The 21888-nt window shown below is 37.5% G+C and overlaps 1 protein-coding gene across 1 annotated transcript; it reads left to right on the top strand.

Moving 5' to 3' along the window:
* The first annotated feature begins 13327 nt into the window (after positions 1-13327).
* On the top strand, positions 13328-16253 carry LOC128861085 (cuticle protein 38-like). Its single transcript, XM_054098971.1, has 2 exons — positions 13328-13436; positions 15393-16253. The coding sequence occupies exons 1-2, from the start codon at positions 13425-13427 to the stop codon at positions 15768-15770; spliced, it is 390 nt and encodes a 129-aa protein (XP_053954946.1). The 5' UTR covers positions 13328-13424; the 3' UTR covers positions 15771-16253.
* Positions 16254-21888: the final 5635 nt, after the last annotated feature.

Raw genomic sequence — 21888 nt, 5'->3', positions numbered from 1 at the left:
CAAAAAATACGAATTCTAGTATAAATATGATTCTAATACGGGCGATAGCCATTGATGTTGTGAACAACGTATTCAAATTTCAGACGATTCGGTTGAATAATTTTTTTTGGACAACACCAGGCAGAAAAAAGTCGATTCCAGATAAATGAGTTTAAAATTTGAGATACAGAAGCGCGGGATCCGCTCTCTACCTAGGTAATGGGCTGTAGAAGCTATAATATTGGGAATTTCCGCACCAAAATTTCACAGTATATTCTTAAGATTTTATACTTTCTAAATATCGAAAAAAAACAAAAAGTCGATTTTTTGAAATTTCTAGACCACCGGGTCCCCTTAACTAGCCATGCATGAATATCAAAGTTATACTTGGCGCTTAAACTTCTATTAGGTAGTTGGTCGAGCTCCCTCTCTAATTTTCGGTGTGAGAATTTATGCTTTGAGGTAAATTAATGCACCTACGGTTTTATTTCGCCTTCGAACGACAGACGGTTCTTTATAAGGAGCTTTTACATGGCTAGTAAGTAATTTAGCAACTAATTACACCGATTTGTTTATCCCTTTCCGTGCATTTGGTCAATATATTGCATAAACAAAAAAATAAAATTTGATTTGTTAGCTGGTAATTTTTAAACTGCAAAACCTCTGACACTTTGGAGAGGTTAAAAATAATTTTTCAATTGGTATTTCAACTACTTGGATTTTCATTTTGCTATTTCAATGTTGTCTAAAAACTTCTAATCGATTGGAGAAAAGTTGATGAAGCTATGAGTATTTGAGTGTTCGTTCCTCCAAGCCAGTTTCCGATACCTGCTCTTTTTTCTGAAGTCCGTGTACGCCGTAACTAAAAACTGTATTGGCTCAATTGTTCTAACAGTTTTCACAGTATTTTCTCAAATAATTTGGCAGTTGCCCCTGTGAACGAAAATTGGCTTACACTTGCTACGAAATATTTAGAAATCGAAGGAGGAATCTTGCCATGGAAACCTCGAGAAGCATCACCTTTAATAAATTCATTTTTATTTCTTTATATCAGACTAGCGTGTTGCTACGCCAACCACTAAAATAAATTTAGGAAAAATAACTTCAAAGAAAAATCAGTACACAAATATTCAATTCATTCTAAGCCATTTTATTGATTTTGTTTATTTCGAAAAAATTGTGACATTACAAAGTTTTGTTTCAATTCGTTGTTTATTGAAGCGCTGTGGGATACACAATATTTCTAGTTTTTCCATCTGGTGCGTAGACGAATAAATCAGAAGGTTTTCAGACACGTGAGCAAGCCACAAAGAGCTGTCCATGTGAGAAGCATGGATTCTCCAAATTTAATCCACACACTTGTTACGATTGTCCTTGTGCTTTGTTAATAGTCATTGCGAAAGCGAGTCGCACCGGGAACTGCAAAAGTTTGTATTCGAAAGGCATATCTGTCGGTACGTCTTCACCCTTGAATTTTCGAGTCAAAAATGTTGCCTCGATAACATTGCTCATCATTTTCTTTATTGAGAGTCTGGTTCTGTTGCAAAGTCGTGGTGGATTTAAGTTTCGAAGAAAAATGATGGGTACGCCAATTTTCAATGTAAGAACGTGCGGCGGCATGCCTAGCAAATCAAGCGAATTCAAGAATTCAGTTGGATGGTTAACAACCTCGTCTTGATTCTCCACAGTATCGATGGACTTATATGTTGTCATTTCACTGGGTATTCCATGATGAATGGTGAAGTTTATGGTATTGACATCGATGTTTATGGCTGCTAATATCGCGTACTGAGGCACTGATGGTTTTTGTAGTTTTGTGCAATGTTTGGGAAAACATCCAGCATCCAATTCGTGGAGGCTTTCTGTGATCTTACAGAAGTTTGCTGTACATTGTGTAGATTCATCAATTTCCATTCGCCCATTTCCATTATCCAATAATTGTTTTGCAAAATTTCCAGCCGATGCATGCAGCCGATGATTGTAGTTGTTCACGCATGTTAGTTCAAATGACGCCATAGAACTGATGATTTAAGACATGCATTAAGCAGGCGTTGAACGTCGTATAATGGGCAGTATTTGTCGAAAACCAGCAGGCAATAAAATGAGTGCGCCACCGAAGATCCGTCTGTTTCTCAAATCTCGCAGTGTACGATCAAGCGCTTCCATCTATGAACATGTCATATTCGTTTCCTCTGTGTAAAAATACATGGTCATACTGATTTTCATGATAATCGGTTGAACGGGGCAGAAGTTGCTACTCTGAAGCGCCACCTGGTGTCAAGTGGCATCAATGAGCATATTCTACAAACCTTCTCTGTGGAAAAATACATACATATACCAATTTTTATAATAATCGGTCCAGTAGTTTTTGAGTTCATCGATGACATACAGACAAACATTCATTTCTATATATCATATAAAAATTACTCTATTGAGAGTTATTATGTACTATATGATACAGCGCAAAAATATTCTTTTCGGGACGCCTAAGAAGACTTACTGAATTTTTAAAATATTGTGCAAATATTCCATTATTGTATGGCGGCTAACTGAATAAGCAAACAGTGTCTGTATCGCCAAAATAAATCTTAAATACACTAATTTGTTCACCGACTTATTGCTCGAGGGCATTTAATGGGCGTTTAAGCATTGATTTCCAATACTCAATTACGCATGCAAGTACCCCAACGATTTTGACTGTAATTAAACGACAACTATCACAAACCAGTGGTCAAGCAAAAATGATGGTGGTGCGAATTATTGTCAGGTGACAACAAACATTTTTAAGAACAGCGACTGATCACAAGATCAGTTAAGTGATTGGCAGCACTAAAAAAGCTGCCGCAGTAGGCGCGTGCAGCCGCTGTGGAATGCTTCATTTTTATATGGAGAGTAGTCCAGTATTGGCTGAAGAAAAAATACGTGTTCTCATTTACTCTTTTGCGCATTAAAATATAGGCTTAGATTTTACTATTTAATAATAGCAAAAATCAAAAATTTTTATTTGCATAACTATAGAGCCCGTAGTGTCTGATACGTTTATGGGCATATTTTATGGGTTCAATATTTCATGGTTTTTCCGAAATGCTGAGCGTCAACATTGAATGCATATAAATACTAGGCATTTATTTATTATATGTATTTTGTTATAAATTTGTTAAATAGGAATTTGAAAGGAGGTCGCGGATTATTTTTTCATTTTTATTTTTGTTTTGTCCAATTGAAACAAGACTAAAAAAATGTTTTATATTTGGTAGCGAATCATTTTAATTACATATAAATGGATATATTGAATATGCAATTGTTTATCTGCGCACAATGAATTCTTTTAGTAATGCCATACACCCGGAAGCAGCTACTGAACACAAATGAAAAATAAAGAATATTTTGCCTTCAGTTTCGATTCTTTATTTCTAAGGCTTAACTCTCCACAAAAAGTGACAATGGCTGCATGCATAAGAAATGAGCTGTCGATTTACGTAAAAGCTCCAGGCTCTTAAACGCCTTTCGAAAAGTTTTTTTGAGAAAAATGTCATGACAAAAATTGCTTAGAAGTGCCTGAAAAATAGTTTGAATAGATGAAAATTGCAAGTCAGCAATAGAGGATAATATATTAGTGTACGTAGCGCCCGCATTTCTACGCATACTTCGCTGCTGTGGTTGCTGGTGCGTGGCCCGCAAGCGATAGCAAATCAGCAAATGAACTTTTCCACGCACTCACATACACACACACACACAGCCACATTCGCCCGCAAGGCAAGCATATGCAAACAGACGTTCGGCTATATGGAAATATTGTGGCACTTATGTAAGTAGGTATTACGGCTATTTTTGTGAAAAATTCTGTTGACTGACTGCGATCTGCGGGCAGCAGATTCGAATGCCTGGCGAGTGGAGCGCACAATTGTCTTGATTTATGCAGCTGCCAACAGTGATTGCTGTGGCTAATACGATTCTCGTTGCCACCGATTGCACGTTGCTGCCACTACACACTGAGCCGTTTAGCCATTGGTTGCAAGCTATTAATGCTTATTATATCCGCAGATTTTTTTTTTGCACATTTTTTCAGCATTTGTCGCAGTTGATTTGTCGTAATTTGGTTTTTTTGTTTTTTGGTGCTTGAATAAATAAATTTATTTGTAGTCCTGAATACCGCCTTTATTTTGTGTGATCGATTTGGTATCTGTCTATCAAATCTTTGCCGTGTTACGCTGTCCAGCTGTCCATCTATTACCTCCGTATGTTGGCTATGCGAACTTTCCCCCGCACTGTTGACGCCCCATAGCACCCCGCCTGTGCCTAGTTGTGGTCAACAGCTCACCTTAATCATAATGCGTGAATTTTTAATTTCAATTTTCGTATTCAAGTTATGATAGTTGTTGTAATTGTTACTGACAGGCTGTTTACAATATTTTCTACACCTTCTTGTAAGTCTAGTGCATGTATGCGTGCTTGTGCATGTATAGATTTTAGCACGTGCAAGCGTATATTTCATCACTTCTAACATTGATTGATTGATGGCATGAAGTTGAAGTGGTAAAAATATTCAGCGATAGTTTTTACAGTGAAAATTTGCAGCTTGCTTTTAGTGTGTTAGATATTTTGTTTTTATTTTAATTTTCTAGATTATTTACCTATTACCAGAAACTTAAATTCGAAAGGCACTCCAGTGATTAACGAAAGACTTAAGCAACAAACTTGAAATGTTATTTTACTCAGATCTAAAGAATTTCCTGGCTGCAATTAAAGTGACCAATGATTTTTCTAATTCACATCCGTAGTTTAATCAAATGTGTATGTATTATTTTGAGTTTCGCACATTAATGAGAGCCATTACATGCATATGTGTGTTTTTGAATTTGTATAGCTTGCATTCACACTTTTAAACCACACACTCGATTGGGTTCAAAATTTCGAAAGGTATTCCGGGAGTATGGCGGCCGTCGTAGCCAAATGGGTTGGTGGATGACTACTATTTGGAATTCAGAGAGAACGGAGGTTCGAATCTTGGTGAAAGACCAAAATGATAGTGGTCGCTTTTCGGCGGGCCAACCTCCGAGTGTATTTCTGCCTTGAAAAAACACCTCATAAAAAAATATCTGCCGTTCGGAGTTGGCTTCAAACTGCGACCCACAAACTGGGACAATATCAAGACGCACACCACAAATAGGAGGAGGAGCTCGGCCAAACACTCAAAAGAGGGTGTACGCGCCAATTATATTATAAAAAAAAAAAAAACCCGCCAATTATATATATATTTATATATATATTCCGGAAGTTATTAGTACGGTTTAGATTGGTAATATTACAGACATTTTGCAATTATATCCAATTTAAATATGTGTGATTGTTACTTTAATTCCATAATAACTTGGCCGATTGCTCTAAAATGTAAATGCTAGCACAAGCTTTCAGGAGGCATCACAATACATTTTGAAGCCTTGATCTCGGAGACATGAATAAAAAGTGTATTTATTTATTTCAGAAAGTATGGCAATATTTGAAATCTTTTGTGAATGTACACATTGGACAAATAAATAACAAAAATTAACTTAAATTCGCACTTGTAAAGGTTTGGATGTAAATTAAAAAAAAGAGAAAAGTAATATTCATTAGAATAGACAAAGACGAAGAGGGGCGAAGAGTGGAGAGAAAGATGTGACTACATAAATATATTGTATAACTGCCATTTTAAAGCTTCTAATCGATTTTTTACATTTAATTGACACTGGTAAAGAATTCCACACTCGGACAGCACTAACAAAAAACAATGGAGAGGCTGTTATTGACATGCCGATAGGATAACTGAACAAAGTTTAATAAAAAAATGTATCCGGTTACTTTGAATACAAAAAAAAAACATTGCCTACATTACGGTAGGTTCAATGGAAAAACTACTTGAATACCATCTAAGAGAAGAAATAATCTTCAAAAAACCTCTCCATAAGCTGCAATTTATTTACCAAAAAGGGAAATCCACAGTCACAGCACTGCACACACTCGGTGTCAATATAGAAAAAGGCTCTAAATCAAAAAGAAATAGCCCTCTGTTCCTTTATGTACATAGAGGGAGCCTTCGACAACGTAAATTACAATGGAAACAGCAACATGGGAATGGTGTAAAAAGGAGGGGCTGTCGATCAACCTTAACAAAACCACAATTATCCCTTCACAAGAAAAAGAAAGTTGGAATTTCCTATATTGAAAATAAATGAGACTGTGATAGAACTAAAGGGAGAGATCAAGTATCTAGGTTTAACCTTAAACTCACTAAACTTAAAAACTCACTTGGGGGTCACATACAAATAATATAACAAAAAAAGCCACGAAATCTTTGTAGACAACCAAACAATTACTAGGGAGATCCTGGGGCCTCAGCCCTAGTATGGCCCTCTGGATGTGCACCCAAATGGTTAGACCAGTCGTACTGTATGGGGCACTAGTATGGTGGAGCAAATCTATTCAAAAAACAGCGGTAACCAAACTGGGAAAAGAAGAAAGGCTTGCTTGCCTTTGCATCACAGGGGCTATGAGAACTAACCCAACACTTCATATAGCAATCCAAGAGGAAGCAGCTACGTAAGCTCTCATGCTACACATGAAAGAAAATTTCAAATTGGGCAACCTCACCGATCACCTGAGTATCCTAAATAGAGTCAAAAACACCATAAGCATGGCTCAAGTTTCAGACCACATTGACCCAACCCTCTATTTCACAAAAGGATACACAGTTATCTTTCCTGAAAGGATCGAGTGGAAAACAAACCCAAAATAGATGAATGATGATTCATAAAAATGGTACACTGATGGATCAAAAACACTTTATGATGTAGGAGCAGGAGTAGTGGGGAGAAGAATCCACAAATCATGCACTCTCACCAGGGATGCCACCATCTTCCAAGCGAAATTATACGGAATAATGCAAGCAGCAAACAGCATGCAACGTAGAAACCTCAAGCGAGTAAAGATTAGAATACTCTCTAAAAGCTTTAGATAGCTATACCTACAACTCAAAAACTCTCTTAGAATGCCACAAGGCACTCAATAACCTAGCATCCAAAAATAATGTCTCATTAATTTAGGTACCGGGACATGAGGGACTTCCAAGACTTCCAAGCCAAAAAAGAGGCAGATGTAAATTTCATCGGCCCTAGTCCCACGTTTGGATTCAACAAAAACAGCCTAAAACAAAAAGTAAAATACTGGGCCAAAACTCTAATAAATCAGCATTAAAAGAGCTAACATGGCCCTCACTTTAAACAAAAAGAGCATTCGCACTCTCTCAGGCGCCCTCACGGGTCACTTCACCTGCAACGAACACTTACATAAATTAGGCATAACTAACATCAGCACCTGTAGATTTTGCTGCGAAGATGAGGAGTCTATAGAACATCTCCTCATCGAATGGTCGGAGTTGACGCATAGAAGGAAAAAGTTTTTAAACAAGTTCATGCTTATATATGAAGACCTACAATCACTCCCTCAGAAGGAGCTGGTACAATTCATAAGCATACTTAATAGTCAATAGACGGCATAGGGTGCACAATAGATCGATAAGGTCGCAGTGCTAAAGGCCCATACCTTAACCCTTTACTACCATTAACCATTAACCATTAACGGTAGGTTCCCAAGTTGAATAGTAGAAAATATTTTATGTGTAACGAAACAAGATCAAAATTTACCCTTACTGTCGTTTAAGACAGATAAATCTGGCAGCACTGTTATCCTGTCTCCGCACGGCAAATGGTCCTTATACGTGTTTCCATCTGATGCATAGAATCTCCTAAAAATATTGCATTCAGGTGGAAAGCAGACATCTTAGTTGACGATTGCTTGACGTACAGGACAAACAGAAGTGCCGTTATACCCAGTACGAAATGCAATAAATAAAACGCAGATCACTCTCCATGACAGCCCAGAAAAATACATTTTATTATTTTTTAATTTTTTCCTTTAGCTCCTATTGGAGCATAGGGCGTCTCCTACACCTCTTCGCTAACGGACACGTTGTTGAGCTATATGCCCCAGTTCGTTCCACGTAAGACCAAGATAGTTCATTATAATTTCTGCTGAGCGTCTTCAGTTTTTAAGTGGCCTACCCACTCCTCGGCCTGCTTTTTGGAATGGTTTCCAACGCAGCGCTTGCCTAGCAACAGTGCCATCACTTTTTCTAAGCGTGTGTCCTACGCACTGCCACATCCTGTTTCGAATTTTATTCGCCACGTCGAGTTGGTTAGCTGTTTTTAGCACGTCTGAGTTGGATATTGTACGGGTGATTGTCCCATGTGATGCAACCAGAAATTTGCAGTACGATAATCATATGGAAACCACTGGATGACATATTAAGATGATATTTAGTTATTTAATGTCTAACAAAATTCAGAACAGACATTTAAGATATAAAATACAATATAATATTTCAATATTTAATATTAAGAAGTGTAGAAAAAATTAGATTATCGACGTAAGAAACCATTAAATTGCTAAAAATATATACAAGTTACAATTGAATTTTAACGAAATTAATAATTAAGAAACTAAAATAACAAATACTATATATACTAGGTATTATTTTGATTTTTTACATAGAAAGTAATTTTTTAATTGCGTTTGAAATACTTGTTTGGCCCAAATCCAAAAAGTTTGAGAGATAATTAAGGTCAGACAACTATCTAACGAGTGGTGCATTGGCGCTATATAATGTCCTACTAAAGCCTACGCGAAAAGTCTTGCAATGGAAAAAATTTCTGCATGGAACATTAAACTGCATTCTTTTTAGAAGAACCGGGCAGTCAATTTTGCCATTAATGAGATCAAAGATAAATGATACTGCCTGAAAAGTACCTCTGTCAGTTAATGGAAAGAGACTAATAAAACGACAGCGGGATTCGTATGATGTTTTCGGCTCTGAGAAGTTGAGCAAATGTAGTGCAAACCGCACACAAATTTTTTGAACCCTCTCCACTCGATTTATATGGACTGCATGATAAGGTCTCCAAATAAAAAAGCATAATCTAATTTGCACCAAACAAACGCAGAGTATAATATCTTAAGAGTATACGGATCAGTGAAGTGCGATGAGTGACTCTTAACAAAAGCGAGCATAGCTAGAGAATTCGAAACGGCATAAGTTAGGTGCGCGATAAAATTAAGCTTTGAATCAAAGAAAACCTCTTAATCTTTTATCACATCAGACAAAGCAAGATATGTATAATAGATATGATAAGAGTTATAAAGGGGGTTTTGAAGCCTAAAAAATGTTATTTTATGCCATTTTTCAATATTAAGAAATAGACGATTCATAAGGTACCAGGAAAATAAATTATTTAACTCGGACTGTAGGACGGCTGAATCACTAGAATTTCTTATTTCAGCGTACACTTTTAGATCATCAGCATCGAGAAAAAAATTAGCGATGGAAAAACACGAAAAAATATCATTAAACAACAAAGGTACTAAAATACTACCCTGAGGTACACCAGAGGTGGCGATGTACTGTTTCGAAGAAACTCCATCGATAACTACAGTACAGCATCTCTTTATTGAATAGGATCGAATCCAATCAAGGAAAGTAGAATGAAAACCGAGACAAGCCAATTTAGTAACTAAAATCGTATGGGAGATTTTATCTAAAGCTTTAGAGAAATCCGCGTATATCGCGTAAGTTTGGAAACCCTTCTGGAAGCCTGCGTTAGATAACGTAGATCTTGCAGCTGCAAAACCATGCTGTCTAGGACTAATTAGACGTTTCACGCTAAAATATAACTTGTCTTTAAGAACACATTCAAAAATTTTTAATACGGCAGATAATTTGGAAATTGGTCTGTAATTTACAATATCGCTTTTATTACCACTTTTGAAAATAGGAGTGACTGAAGTCAGCTTCCAATCATCGATAAATATTCCTTCAGCCAAGGATTTGTTAAAAATTAGTTTGAGAGGTTGCACCAAAGAGCGACAAATGTTATATTAATTTGTTATTAGTAGATTGAGTAATTTTTACATGTGTCCCGCCGACACATTCCAGCATAAAAGAAAGTTAATGCGAACGGAGAAAATGGGTATGCCGCTGCAATTAAGTGATGCAAAATTTTATTACTCGAATTTTCACAATTTCTCTCGCTCGGGCTACCGTTGAAGACAGATGTTTGGATGTGCTCGAAGGTAGATTGAAGCGCAGTCATTTAACTATTTAATTGCCAACTTAAAATATCACTAAACAAATAAAGAGTTCTGTATAAATATACAATACTTGAATCTTTTTTTAAGAAATCAGGTCGCGAGTTAGTTCAGTTCGATTTTACGAAGCATGTCTTGCTAATAAAATTAATACATATAAAAAGCTTTTCATATAATAAGACATTTCTCTGCCTATTTCATAGGATTTTATTTAAATTTTCTTCTATTTCCGATTTTTACGCTCCATGTGCAGTCTCTGCTTTTATGCACTAAAAATTCTTTAATAAATTTTCTGAAAGCCTCAAATTCTTCAGTAAATTTTTTTTAATTTTCTCAATTTTCTTTTTGATTTTTTAGGGGAAGGCACAAGCAGCGTATCATTTTCGTCACCAAATATTTGAATTATCTTTGAATTTAACAAATTCTGAGGTACATTTATTTATGTCTGCACGAGCGCCATAGGCTACGTCGCTTAACTTAAAGCGCTTCAAACATGCTTTAATTTTCTGAAGAAAGCTCTACCAGTGCTCAGCCTTTTTCTTTCCGTTCCCACGTTATTCCTGGAACCCATATTAGAGAAATATTACCTGCACACCCAAGAGATTTGATCTCCTCCTTACAGCGTACCAGTTTCGTTGTGTACCATGGATCCGAGCCTTGATCGTGGCTTGACTATCGGAGAAAATGTTAATATCTCCTTCGCCCCCGCGTTCCCAAGGCATTTTGCTTGCGTGAAGGATTGCAAAGACTTCTGCTTGAAAATCACTAGCAGTATTCGGCAATTTTAAGAAAGTATATAAATTGGCTGGTTTAAGGGAAACCTCTGCTCCGACTCTCTATTCCATCTTGGAACCATGAGTGAAGACAGAGGTGCAAGCTTCGGTGCAAATTTTCCTGTTATAACAACGACAACAAATCTTTCGCTTGTTTTTTCCACTGCAGCCTGGCTCGCTATCCAGCCAGGTTCTAATTAGCAATTTAATTTAAAACGTAATTATTCGTCCCTTTTTATGTCAGTGAAAATATTGAAATGCTTTATACTCGAAAAAGAAAATATGGTAAAATTGAGATAACTTTGCCATGGTTAAGAAAAAGTTAAATTTATAAAAAAAATGTTCCCAATGAACTCGAAATTTATGTGAAGCTGTAAAATCGTTCAATATATTGTTAAATATAAACCAATCAAACTAAATATTGTGAGGTTGAATTAGTTTTAAAGGTTTTTTTCGAAGATTTGGGGCTTTATTGTGAAAAAACGGTACAAAATATTTTATTCGAAGTATTGGCCATCGCTAGCTACAACTTTCGCCCATCTTTCGGGCAATTTCCGGATGCCGTTTCTCCAAAATTCTGGCCGCTGCTTGGCTATCCATGACTCAACCCATATTTTGGTAGCCTCGTACGAGGAAAACCGCTGGTCCGCCAAATCGAGACTCATATGCCGGAACAAATGATAACCGGAGGGAGCTATGTCTGGACTATACGGCGGGTGGAGTAACACTTCCCAGCCAAGCGTTCCAAGGTATTTTTTGACAGGTTGAGCAACATGCGGCCGAGCGTTGTCATGTTGCAAAATAACCTTGTCGTGCCTTTTTACCGTTTCCGGCCGTTTTTCTTTCAATGCCCGGCTTAAACGCATCAATTGCAGTCGGTAACGATCCCTCGTGATTGTTTCGCCCGGTTGGAGCAGTTCAAAATATACGACGCCGACCTGATCCCACCAAATGCAGAGCATAATTTTCTTGCCGTGAATATTCTGCTTGGCCGTCGACGTTGATGCGTGGTCGGGCAAACCCCATGATTTTTTGCGTTTTGGGTTATCGTAGTGGATCCATTTTTCGTCGCCAGTCACCACCCGATGCAAAAAACCCTTCCGATTTTGTCGCTCGATCAGCAATTCGCACGTAAAAAGTCGCCGTTCGACGTCGCGCAGCTTCAACTCGTACGGGACCCAATGTCCTTGCTTTTGGATCATTCCCATCGCTTTTAGACGCTTGCAAACGGTTGATTTATCAACGCCCAATGATTCAGCAAGCTCTTCTTGGGTTTGGCACGAGTCCTCGTTTACCAATTCCCCCAATTCCGCGTCCTCGAACTTTTTGGGCTGGCCAAGACGCTCCTTGTCTTCGGTGTGAAAATCACCACTTTTGAATCGTCGAAACCAGTACTCACATGTTGAAATCGACGGAGTATGGTCTGGGTAGGCCTGCTGCAGCAATTCACGGGCTTGGGCTGTATTTTTTTCAAATTGAAGCAGAAAAGCAAAGCTTCCCGCAAATTGCGTTTCGACGGCACGAAAGTTGACATACTCGGAGCACGAAAACACTGCGTTGTTTATACTTCAGCGAAATGACAGATACTGATAAACAAAGCCTAGGGATGAGGCTCTGTCATGAATATATATTCAGTATTGCCAACGCGATAAAGTGATAAATAGCGTCATCTGTGTGTCACCTTTAAAACTAATTCAACCTCCCAATACATCCTAAGATTTCCGGTGCGTCAATACAAAGCCGACCACTTCTTTGTGATTTCCACTTATTTCAATGAGTTTAAGCAAAATCAACCGAAACCATGTTTAACTCAATTGTTGAGTATTAAAGTTGCAATAAATGAAGCCAATAAAATTAGCATTACAAATGGAACAGTGATTATAATTGCTGCCAATGAGCGCCAATTGCAAGTCAGAAGCCATTACTTACGCTATCGCTAAGAGCGTATGGCCAGCAGCGAACAGTTTGTAGCCCGTAGCTTTTTATAGCGCATGCGCGCACGTTCTTTCCATTATTTTTTTTTGTTTTTTCTGCGGCAAAGCAACCCCTTCGCTCTCAAGCTTTGTTAATCAGCTGACTGAAGCCGGAGTTGTTTTTGTTGGCATATCGGCAGGGCGTTTTTTCTAAGCGATTGCGAAACACATTGCCCTGTTGTTGTTGTTGTTGCCGTTGGTAGTATCTATTTGCTATGAGTACTTGTTGAGTGCCTCGACGCTCTAGCGGCGTTTTGGTTTTGTTTGCTTTTCATATGCCAATTTTTCTTTTGTGCCGCTGTATTCGCGAGAGTATGTGTGTGTGCGTGTGTGTGAATATGTGAATTGGTTTTCTGTAGCTTTGTCAGAATTTTTCTGATTTTCGTGTATAAATATCCGCTACAGTTGCAGTCTAAAGGCATAACAACATTTGCGGTTAACAAAATCTAGTGGTAGTTGTACTCACAAGTTTGATTTTTTCAATTTTCACAAAACAAAAAATACTTTAACTTCAATCAAAATGTTCAAATTGGTAAGCAGTGCAAGGATTTGAAGGACTAAATGCGTTTGCTTTATAAGTGAAAAAAAAAGAAAAAATAAACACATACCAGTGTAGTGCGCCAGTTGAAGCTGTGTCTAAGAAAAATTTGTGCGAGACCGAATTTCAGAATAAAAATAATATTGCATACTAAAATAAGATCATAGAAAATTAGTTGCATTTGCTTGTTACAATTTTTTAGCTTTTAAAAATTAATAGTTTTTTAACTAAAAAATTGAACTAGGGATTTACGCAAAAAAACAATTACATATATATTAAAAACAATTTTGCAAATAATTGAAAAATATGTCAATGCAACAATCGAATTTTCGGTGCAGTTTAGCCAAATCAAAGAAAGTGCTTTTGGCAATTAGTTTTGCTGTTAAGAAATTGAATTCATCTAAAAAGTGGTTTTGAAAAATTATATTCAACTTTTTCGAAATTTCGGACTTAAATTTTGTATAGCCTGAGCACTTTTAAGAGAACGTCAAAAACAATTTGCAACATTACTTTCAACCCCAACTGAAAGCTATACTAGCCAGTGTGATTGTGTTGTCAAGGTTGCATTGCAATAGGTAGGTAGGCACATCTGGCTGATCTGAATAGATCTCACATGGACCACAAGGGCCCGTGGTGTTACCAGTGTTTTTGTAGTCGTGTTAAATATAGTTCGCGATATATGCTTTGGCGGGTTTTATTAAATCGTTTCAACTTTTGTCAACAATATCCTTCCGAGATGAAAAGTATACCGATCCCAGGCAGTGGTAACAAATTCCGCTTAGAGCAGAGCAGCGACAAGGTCGAGGCTTCCCATATACACTGTGCTTCCAGTGTTAGTTCCTCGTCCAGTACCGCCTTCAAAACTGAGAGTGAGGGATATATGTTCGACGTACTCATCCTAGGCAAGCGGGTGCCTGCCTTAGTAAGCTCGCCAACTCTCTTTATTCCCTTGTACTCTGGTATTCAATAAATTGTGTTAGAAAACATCATTGACGTCATCAATGTCACTAGATTCAATTTCTGTTTTACAACCAAAAATCTGTTTGTACTCTTGTTCGCCTTATTAAAATCACTTTGGTATTTTGTAATAAAATGTTTTATAATTTGCAACAGAACTTTTTCTTGGCTATCGCAGTGTGAATAGCCAAAACGTACTTATAGTTTTAGTAAGTTAGTCTGCATGTAAATTTTTGGTTACTTTCGGAGTATAGTTACATGGTTAGTGAAGTTTGACAAATTGCTTCAAATCACTTAGCTTTGGTGCAACTGCTGAAGGAAGTTGAAACGTCAGGAAAAACTTGGAACGCAATAAAGCTTCTTACCGAACCAGATGAAGGTGTTTCACTGAGGCCCTATGCTCCAATGATATAAACCGGAACCGATTATGATCTGATGTCTGCTTTAAGTATTTGGAGCAGTTATGGTACCACAGTTTCTCTACATGCTCACATATCAGAATAGGCACTGTTTATTTTTATTTATTTATTTATTTACAATATTAGAAATATAATTATAAATAACTATATTACACTACGAAAGGCACTAGTAGCTAGAAATATCGGCCTAGGCACTGTTTAACTAACACCTATTCTGAATTTTATGGCAGCCGAAGACTGGAAAATCGCATAGAGATGGCTTTCATGGGAACTCATTTATTCCACTCTTTCGAACCCATGTCGGAATACTAACATATTTGGTCTATTTTTAATACTAATTGTGGACATTATTAATTATAATATTTTAATTTTTATTCACATTATTGTAATCTTTTTTTGTTAGACCTTTTTTTAACAAATAAGGTAAAAGTTACATATGTTTCTTTCTTTTTTTTATTAACTTAGTGATTAAAGTATCAGTATGTTAAAGAGAGATTACAATTAAATTAAGCATTGATTCATCTCTTCAACATTAAATCACATTTTAATGCAAGTTTTCCGAACTTCCTTCCAGATCGTCACTTTGTCTGCTCTCTGCGCTGTTGCTTCTGCCGGTTACCTTGGCGGCTATGGACTTGCTGGCCATGGCTTAGGCTATGGAGTTGCTGGCCATGGCTTAGGCTATGGCTTGGGTTATAGCGGCGTTGTAGCACCAGCTTATCATGCACCTGCCATTGTAGCACCTGCACCAATTATAAAAACATACAGCGCGCCCATCGTAGCTGCACCTGTGGTGAAGACCATCGCCCCATTGGCTACCTCATACGCCAACACTTACAAAGTGGCCACCAAATCGATTCCTGTAGTACATGCGGCTCCAGCTGTGTATGCGGCGCCATCTTATGGTCATTATGGCCTGAACTACGGTTATGGTCATGGTCTGTTGCATTAAGTAAGCGAATTGCTCAAAAAACCTCTGGCTTCTAATGGACAAGGATTTGAAAAAGGCTAATGAACTTATGGATTAATACATATAACATATTATGGATAAATGTTGTCACAACAAGAATTTGTCTACCCATCTCATAGACACCTACATACAATTACGCATATTATGACACTATAAACCCCTCATATTCATAAAATCTTGTCATCAATTAGTGAGTTTTGAGAGACTTAAGGAAGTATTCGTAGAAAATGCAGGCTATTCATATCGAGCGAATGGAGGCGGCATAAATGAAGCAGCTATTAAAGTGAGTGAGCAGAGGAGACATGAAACGCTTTGACTAAGTATCTAAAATACGATAAGTGAAAGCTACTACCCACAACGAACGATTGTTTACATTCCGCAGAGATTTTATTTGTTTGTTTCGTGTTTTCCATATTGAATGTATTTTTTAAGTAATTTTAATAAATTGTTGAAATAAAAACGAAATATTTGTGCATTTTTTTATTCACTAGAAATACGTCTAAGTACGCACGTAAATACACTAATATCCAAATGTGCATAGATCCAATTGAATGACTAAGTTCCTGTTATGAATAGACTTTTGCACTGGCATGAGGGGTGATCGCTAGAGGAAAAATCGTCATACCGTTTCATGCTGTGTGCATGGGTATGGGCATGGAACCAGTGAATCATGGACTGCTTGCTATAGCCAAGGCGAAGTCAATCAAAACACTTTACATTTGTCAGCCACCTCAAAATCTTTTTAATTATATTGACAATAAGATAAATTATATTAGCATAACGGAATCGTTGAATTTTTTTTATCATTTTATCTACGAGGAGTAGTTGTAGATAAGATTAGAAATAATGAGCTCTGACCGGATTAGGTTAGGTTGACCTGTGTTACGGTGCTTGCCATTCTCCAGACCCTTAAGGTCTGGATACCAACAGTGATACTACTTCAAGATTGCGCCCATCAGAGAGTGCGTGACGTCACATTGGCTGAGTCGTGCAGTGTTGCCAACCATTTGCTCTTCGCAATACATTTAGTGTTTTAATTAAAACCATAGAGGTGTAATCGTTGCTTCCGGTCCTCAATCCTTAGTGGGACACAGGACATCAAGAGGTGTATTCATAGTAAAAATGAGCAACAAAATATTACAAAATTCTCAAGAAACTATAACGACATTTTTACAAAAAGAGTACCTCATCTTGTCACAAAACCTCAAATAGAGCAAAAAAGTCGTTTACTTAACAAAAGAGTTTACCTAAAGAAAAAACTTATAAATTAAATTGTACATAACCATAACACATTTATTTAAAAAAACGCACATTTTAAAGACAATTTGTCATGCATACAAAGGTCATTAAGTAATTCAATAAAAATTTGGTGTTTTATCTTCTTTAAATAGTCATTTTAGTACGTTTTTATATCCAAAGCTAGGCAACACTGCAGTAGCGAGAGAGACACTTGACTGCTGAAAGGAGAAAGAAGAACACCAACAATAACCGCAATCGCGGGTAAAAGAAAGTAAAGTTAAATAAAACTGAGTGAATTATTGAACTAATTTTTAAAAAGTGTATATATATATATATATAATTGGCGCGTACACCCGTTTTTGGGTGTTTGGCCGAGCTCCTCCTCCTATTTGTGGCGTGCGTCTTGATGTTGTTCCACAAATGGAGGGACCTACAGTTTCTAGACGACTCCGAACGGCGAATATTTTTATGAGAAGCTTTTTCACTCGGAGGTTTGTCATTGCCTGCCGAGGGGCGACCGCTATTAGAAAAATGTTTTTCTGAATTTTGGTTTTTCACCGAGATTCGAACCTACGTTCTCTTTATGAATTGCGAATGGTAGTCACGGACCAACCCATTCGGCTACGGCAACCGCTGTATATTTTATAAAATTATAAACATTACTTTTAATTAGAACAGGCTAGAAAAATGCCATGAAAAAAGAACAAAACTCCGAGACTAATTAACAAAAAAACAAAAAATGCTAAATTAAGTTACGAAAATGGTAGTCTGACCATACTGCTGCTAATACGACGTACCTCATTGTCAAATTCGCTGAGAGCAAAGTAACGGTACCGAGATACGCGCCAGCTCATTATTCTTTCCACCATGATACTACTTCTTTGGGTATAAGTCTCTCCCTCTAAATGCCAATTTAGTGAAATCATTTTGTAGATCGCATAAGCGATGAAATGTTGTTGACTTGGCTTGTAGGCTTGGCTATCTCTAGATCACCATCAGTTATGGGCATCACTCTTTCATTCAGAAAACTATGTAGTCTTCATTATATTTATTTTCCTAGCGGCGGCAAATTCACAGAAGTTCCTTTCTAGTTACTAAATTTTGTGAGATAAAAAGTGCTGAGTTTTTTCCAGTAGATGAATTTAGTAGATATATGCATCCATGGCATCGGTTCATAATTGCATCAATATAAATTATTATTATAGATTTTTACAGTTTGTCAGGATTGTCGGAAGCTGGCTAATCCCCGCATTGTAATTTTTCCTCCTGTAGAAGGAAGTATTAATCATCCTGCAATAAAAAAATTAGCATCTTTTAAACTCAGTCTGATTTTTCCAGTTTGATGAATTGAATGGTACTTTCGGTTTGTGTTCTTCGTTTGTGTTTTTGTTGACCAAAATTGGCAAAATATTGTATACGTGACCGTTCGTAAATAACAGGGCAAAATAATTTAAACAAATGCTCATACATATACGAAGTGCTTGAAAAAGGTGAACAAATTATCACCATTCAATTTTCGAAAATTACTATATCGACTCGTGGGCAAAGAATCAAAAAATTGTGAAAATATCCTACGAAATAAAAGACAACTTGAAAATATTTGCAGCCTCTGAGAGAATCATAAACAGCACATAACTTTTTATGAGCTTGCGATATGGCTTTCCCTTTGCGGAAGTAAAAAAGCAAAATGTGACAAAAATGATTTGATTTTTTATTTTCCATTTTTCAACGAACGCCAAACAAAAACTATATTTGTACTACGTCTGCAAATCTAAAAATTCAACTGAAGCCGTCTATGAGTGAAATCCGCAATTACTTAGTTGCCAACCTAATATTTCAAAAGAATATGTAATAAACATAGTTAACATGCCCGAGAGCTGAGAAGAAATAAATACAAATAATTTTTTTTCCATACATAGACATTTACAGTTCTTTCGTTTTTATTCGTAGTCAAAGTTTAAGTTTGTAAGATTCTGTTTTTGTTAGTAATTCGCACAAATGCTGTGCTTGCATCAGAAATATATGAATGAAGTTTCTAAATAAATATTTTAATTTCTACATCATAGCGGCTCCGCTCGCTTGTGGCAGACTGTAAGTTATGCAGGTACCTTCCTTTTTTTGCATATATTTATTTATGAAAACATATATGAATGCGCTACATTGTAGTACATTTTTACATACGTAGTTACTGTTGCATTGGCCAGCTCTTGCGTTTAGTTGCAAATAATTTAGTAGGCAATTATATCAATTAGATTTCCTTGTGAAACTACTGACATACAACACAAATTTTTACGAATGAAAAAGTTTAAAAAATGAAATGAATAAAAGCGAAAGGAAATACTTAAATATGAATAAACTTTTTCAAGTTGAAAAAAAACAAGAAAAAACTATTGAATTTTTTTCTTAGAAACTATTGAAGCGAAATGCGTTCACTAGAGGAATTTATCCGTCTGGGAGGTTAGAAAATTACTGGATATACTCAAAGCATGCTAAACTTTGGCGAAGTTGTGGGTGGCTCAGGCAACCACAATTTTATAAATACAGCTTTAGGGGAATTGAATTAAACCACTTCGATAGAGCCGTCTTAATTTTGCTCGCTGATTATGTCCCCGATCAGAATAAACTGCGTTCGTAGAAGGAGGACCTGGAGGACGGGCCAGCCCACTTTATATGAATGTACGAACTTGCCTAGTTCTGTATTAATATTTTAAAGAAAAATATAGTTTATCTTAAGACCGTTAATAATCGGCAAGACAGAACTCTTCAGTTTGCTTTAGGGATTCTGAAGGTATATTGAATATTTGGGGTTGGGGATATAATCTCGGATGACAAAAGATCTTTATTTCGCAGTTTTACGCATGTGTTCGTGTTATCTAAATATCTTCTCGTGTGTAATCACAAAAAACCTCCTACCTGACCAGAAATATGCACAAAGAATAATAAAAGAGATTTAGGATGGCTGGTGGTAGACATTTTTTTTGTTCACTCCTCTCGGGAGCATAGGACCTCGACAATACTCTTGCATTGTACACGGTTCTGTGCTGTGCACCGTCCCATGAGATGTCGGAGTATGCCAGTTCGAGAAACATCGACCTTCTCCAAGTGTTTTTTGGTCGACCGCAACCTCTGCTCCCTTTCGGATTTGAGTCCAGTGCCATTCTCGTGATGCCATCTGGTTGTTTTCTCAACTGTGACATATCCGTCGCCACTTTCTTCGTTTGATTTGCCTAAGGATGGGTTCCTCATTTCGTAATCTCCACAGTGCGTCGTTACTGATGCTGTTTTTCCAGAATATTCTGTAGATGATGCCGGTGTATTTGCTGACGAAAGATTGTAGCCTCTGTGTGATGGTGTTAGAGATCAGTCATGTTTTGCTTCTTCTTCTTCTTAATTGGCGCTATAACCGCTTACGCGATTTTGGCCGAGTTTAACAAAGCGCGCTAAAGCCAGTCGTTTCTTTCTCGTGCTAACCGGCGCCAGTTGGACACACCGAGTGAAACCAAGTCCTTCTCCACCTGATCTTTCCAACGCAGAGGAGGCCGCCCCCTTCCTCTGCTACTACCAGCTGGTACCGCATCGAATACTTTCAAAGCCGGAGCGTTTGTATCCATTCGGACGACATGACCCAGCCAACGTAGCCGCTGGATCTTTATTCGCTACGCTATGTCTATGTCGTCGTAAAGCTCATACAGCTCATCGTTCCATCGTCTGCGATATTCGCCGTTGCCAACGTGCAAAGGTCCAAAAATCTTACGCAGAATCTTTCTCTCGAACACTCCAAGCGTCGCTTCATCGGATGTTGTCATCGTCCAAGCTTCTGCGCCATACGTTAGGACGGGCATGATGAGAGTCTTGTAGAGTGTTAGTTTTGTTCGTCGAGAGAGGACTTTACTGCTCAGTAGCCTACTTAGTCCAAAGTAGCACTTGTTGGCAAGAGAGATTCTACGTTGGATTTCAAGGCTGACATTGTTATCGGTGTTAATGCTGGTTCCTAAATAGACGAAGTCTTTTACAACCTCGAAATTATAACTGTCTACAGTGACGTGCTTCCGCACAACAATATGGACTTCACGCATGAGCCGAATATTCATAGCTTATTGCGCCTGGAGATTTGCAGGGGAGTTCGCCCGTAATCGCCCGAATGCCGCTCTTGCTTTGTTTAGCCAGCAGTTGACATCTTCATCTGCTCCACAACCTGCCGTTATGATGCAGGTGGAGGCAGAAGATATGTATCGAGTATTATTTGAAAAGCTTGATAACTTAAAGTTATTATACAAAACAGAAACATTATTGGAATGGTAGATAAATTCATGGCACTTATTTCTTGAATAGGAATTGAATATATAATCTTGGCTAGGAGTTACTTGGTCCATTCGATCAGTCCAATTTTTGCCTACTCTTTCCTTGAATATTGCAAAGAAATGAATCTCTCTATGTCAAATTGCGCCGTCTTGTTGGAACCAAATGTCGTCGTTTTCTGCATTTTATTTAAGATTTTTCAATTTCAGACTAATTCAATTTGAAGGATGGACAGATACATAATCGAGCAACGCGTTAAAGTTATGCACGCTTATTATGAAAACGGGCGTTCGAATCACAATGAATATCGAAGAAAATCATCTTCAGTGACGAGGCACATTTTCATCTCAGTGGATTCGTTAATAAGCAGAATTCCGCATTTGGGCGAATGATAATCCAAGAGTGATTGCCGAAAAAACCAATGCACCCACAAAGAGTGACTGTGTGGTGCGGTTTATGGGCGGGCCGCATCATTGGGCCGTATTTTTTCCAAAATGAGGTCGGTCAGATAACGCACTTTTTACAGTCCGAATTGGAAGATATGGATGTGGGCGATATGTGG

The sequence above is a fragment of the Anastrepha ludens genome, chromosome 4, assembly GCF_028408465.1.
Source record: "Anastrepha ludens isolate Willacy chromosome 4, idAnaLude1.1, whole genome shotgun sequence".
Classification (NCBI taxonomy): domain Eukaryota; kingdom Metazoa; phylum Arthropoda; class Insecta; order Diptera; family Tephritidae; genus Anastrepha; species Anastrepha ludens.
This window is presented reverse-complemented; position numbering and strand designations above follow the sequence as displayed.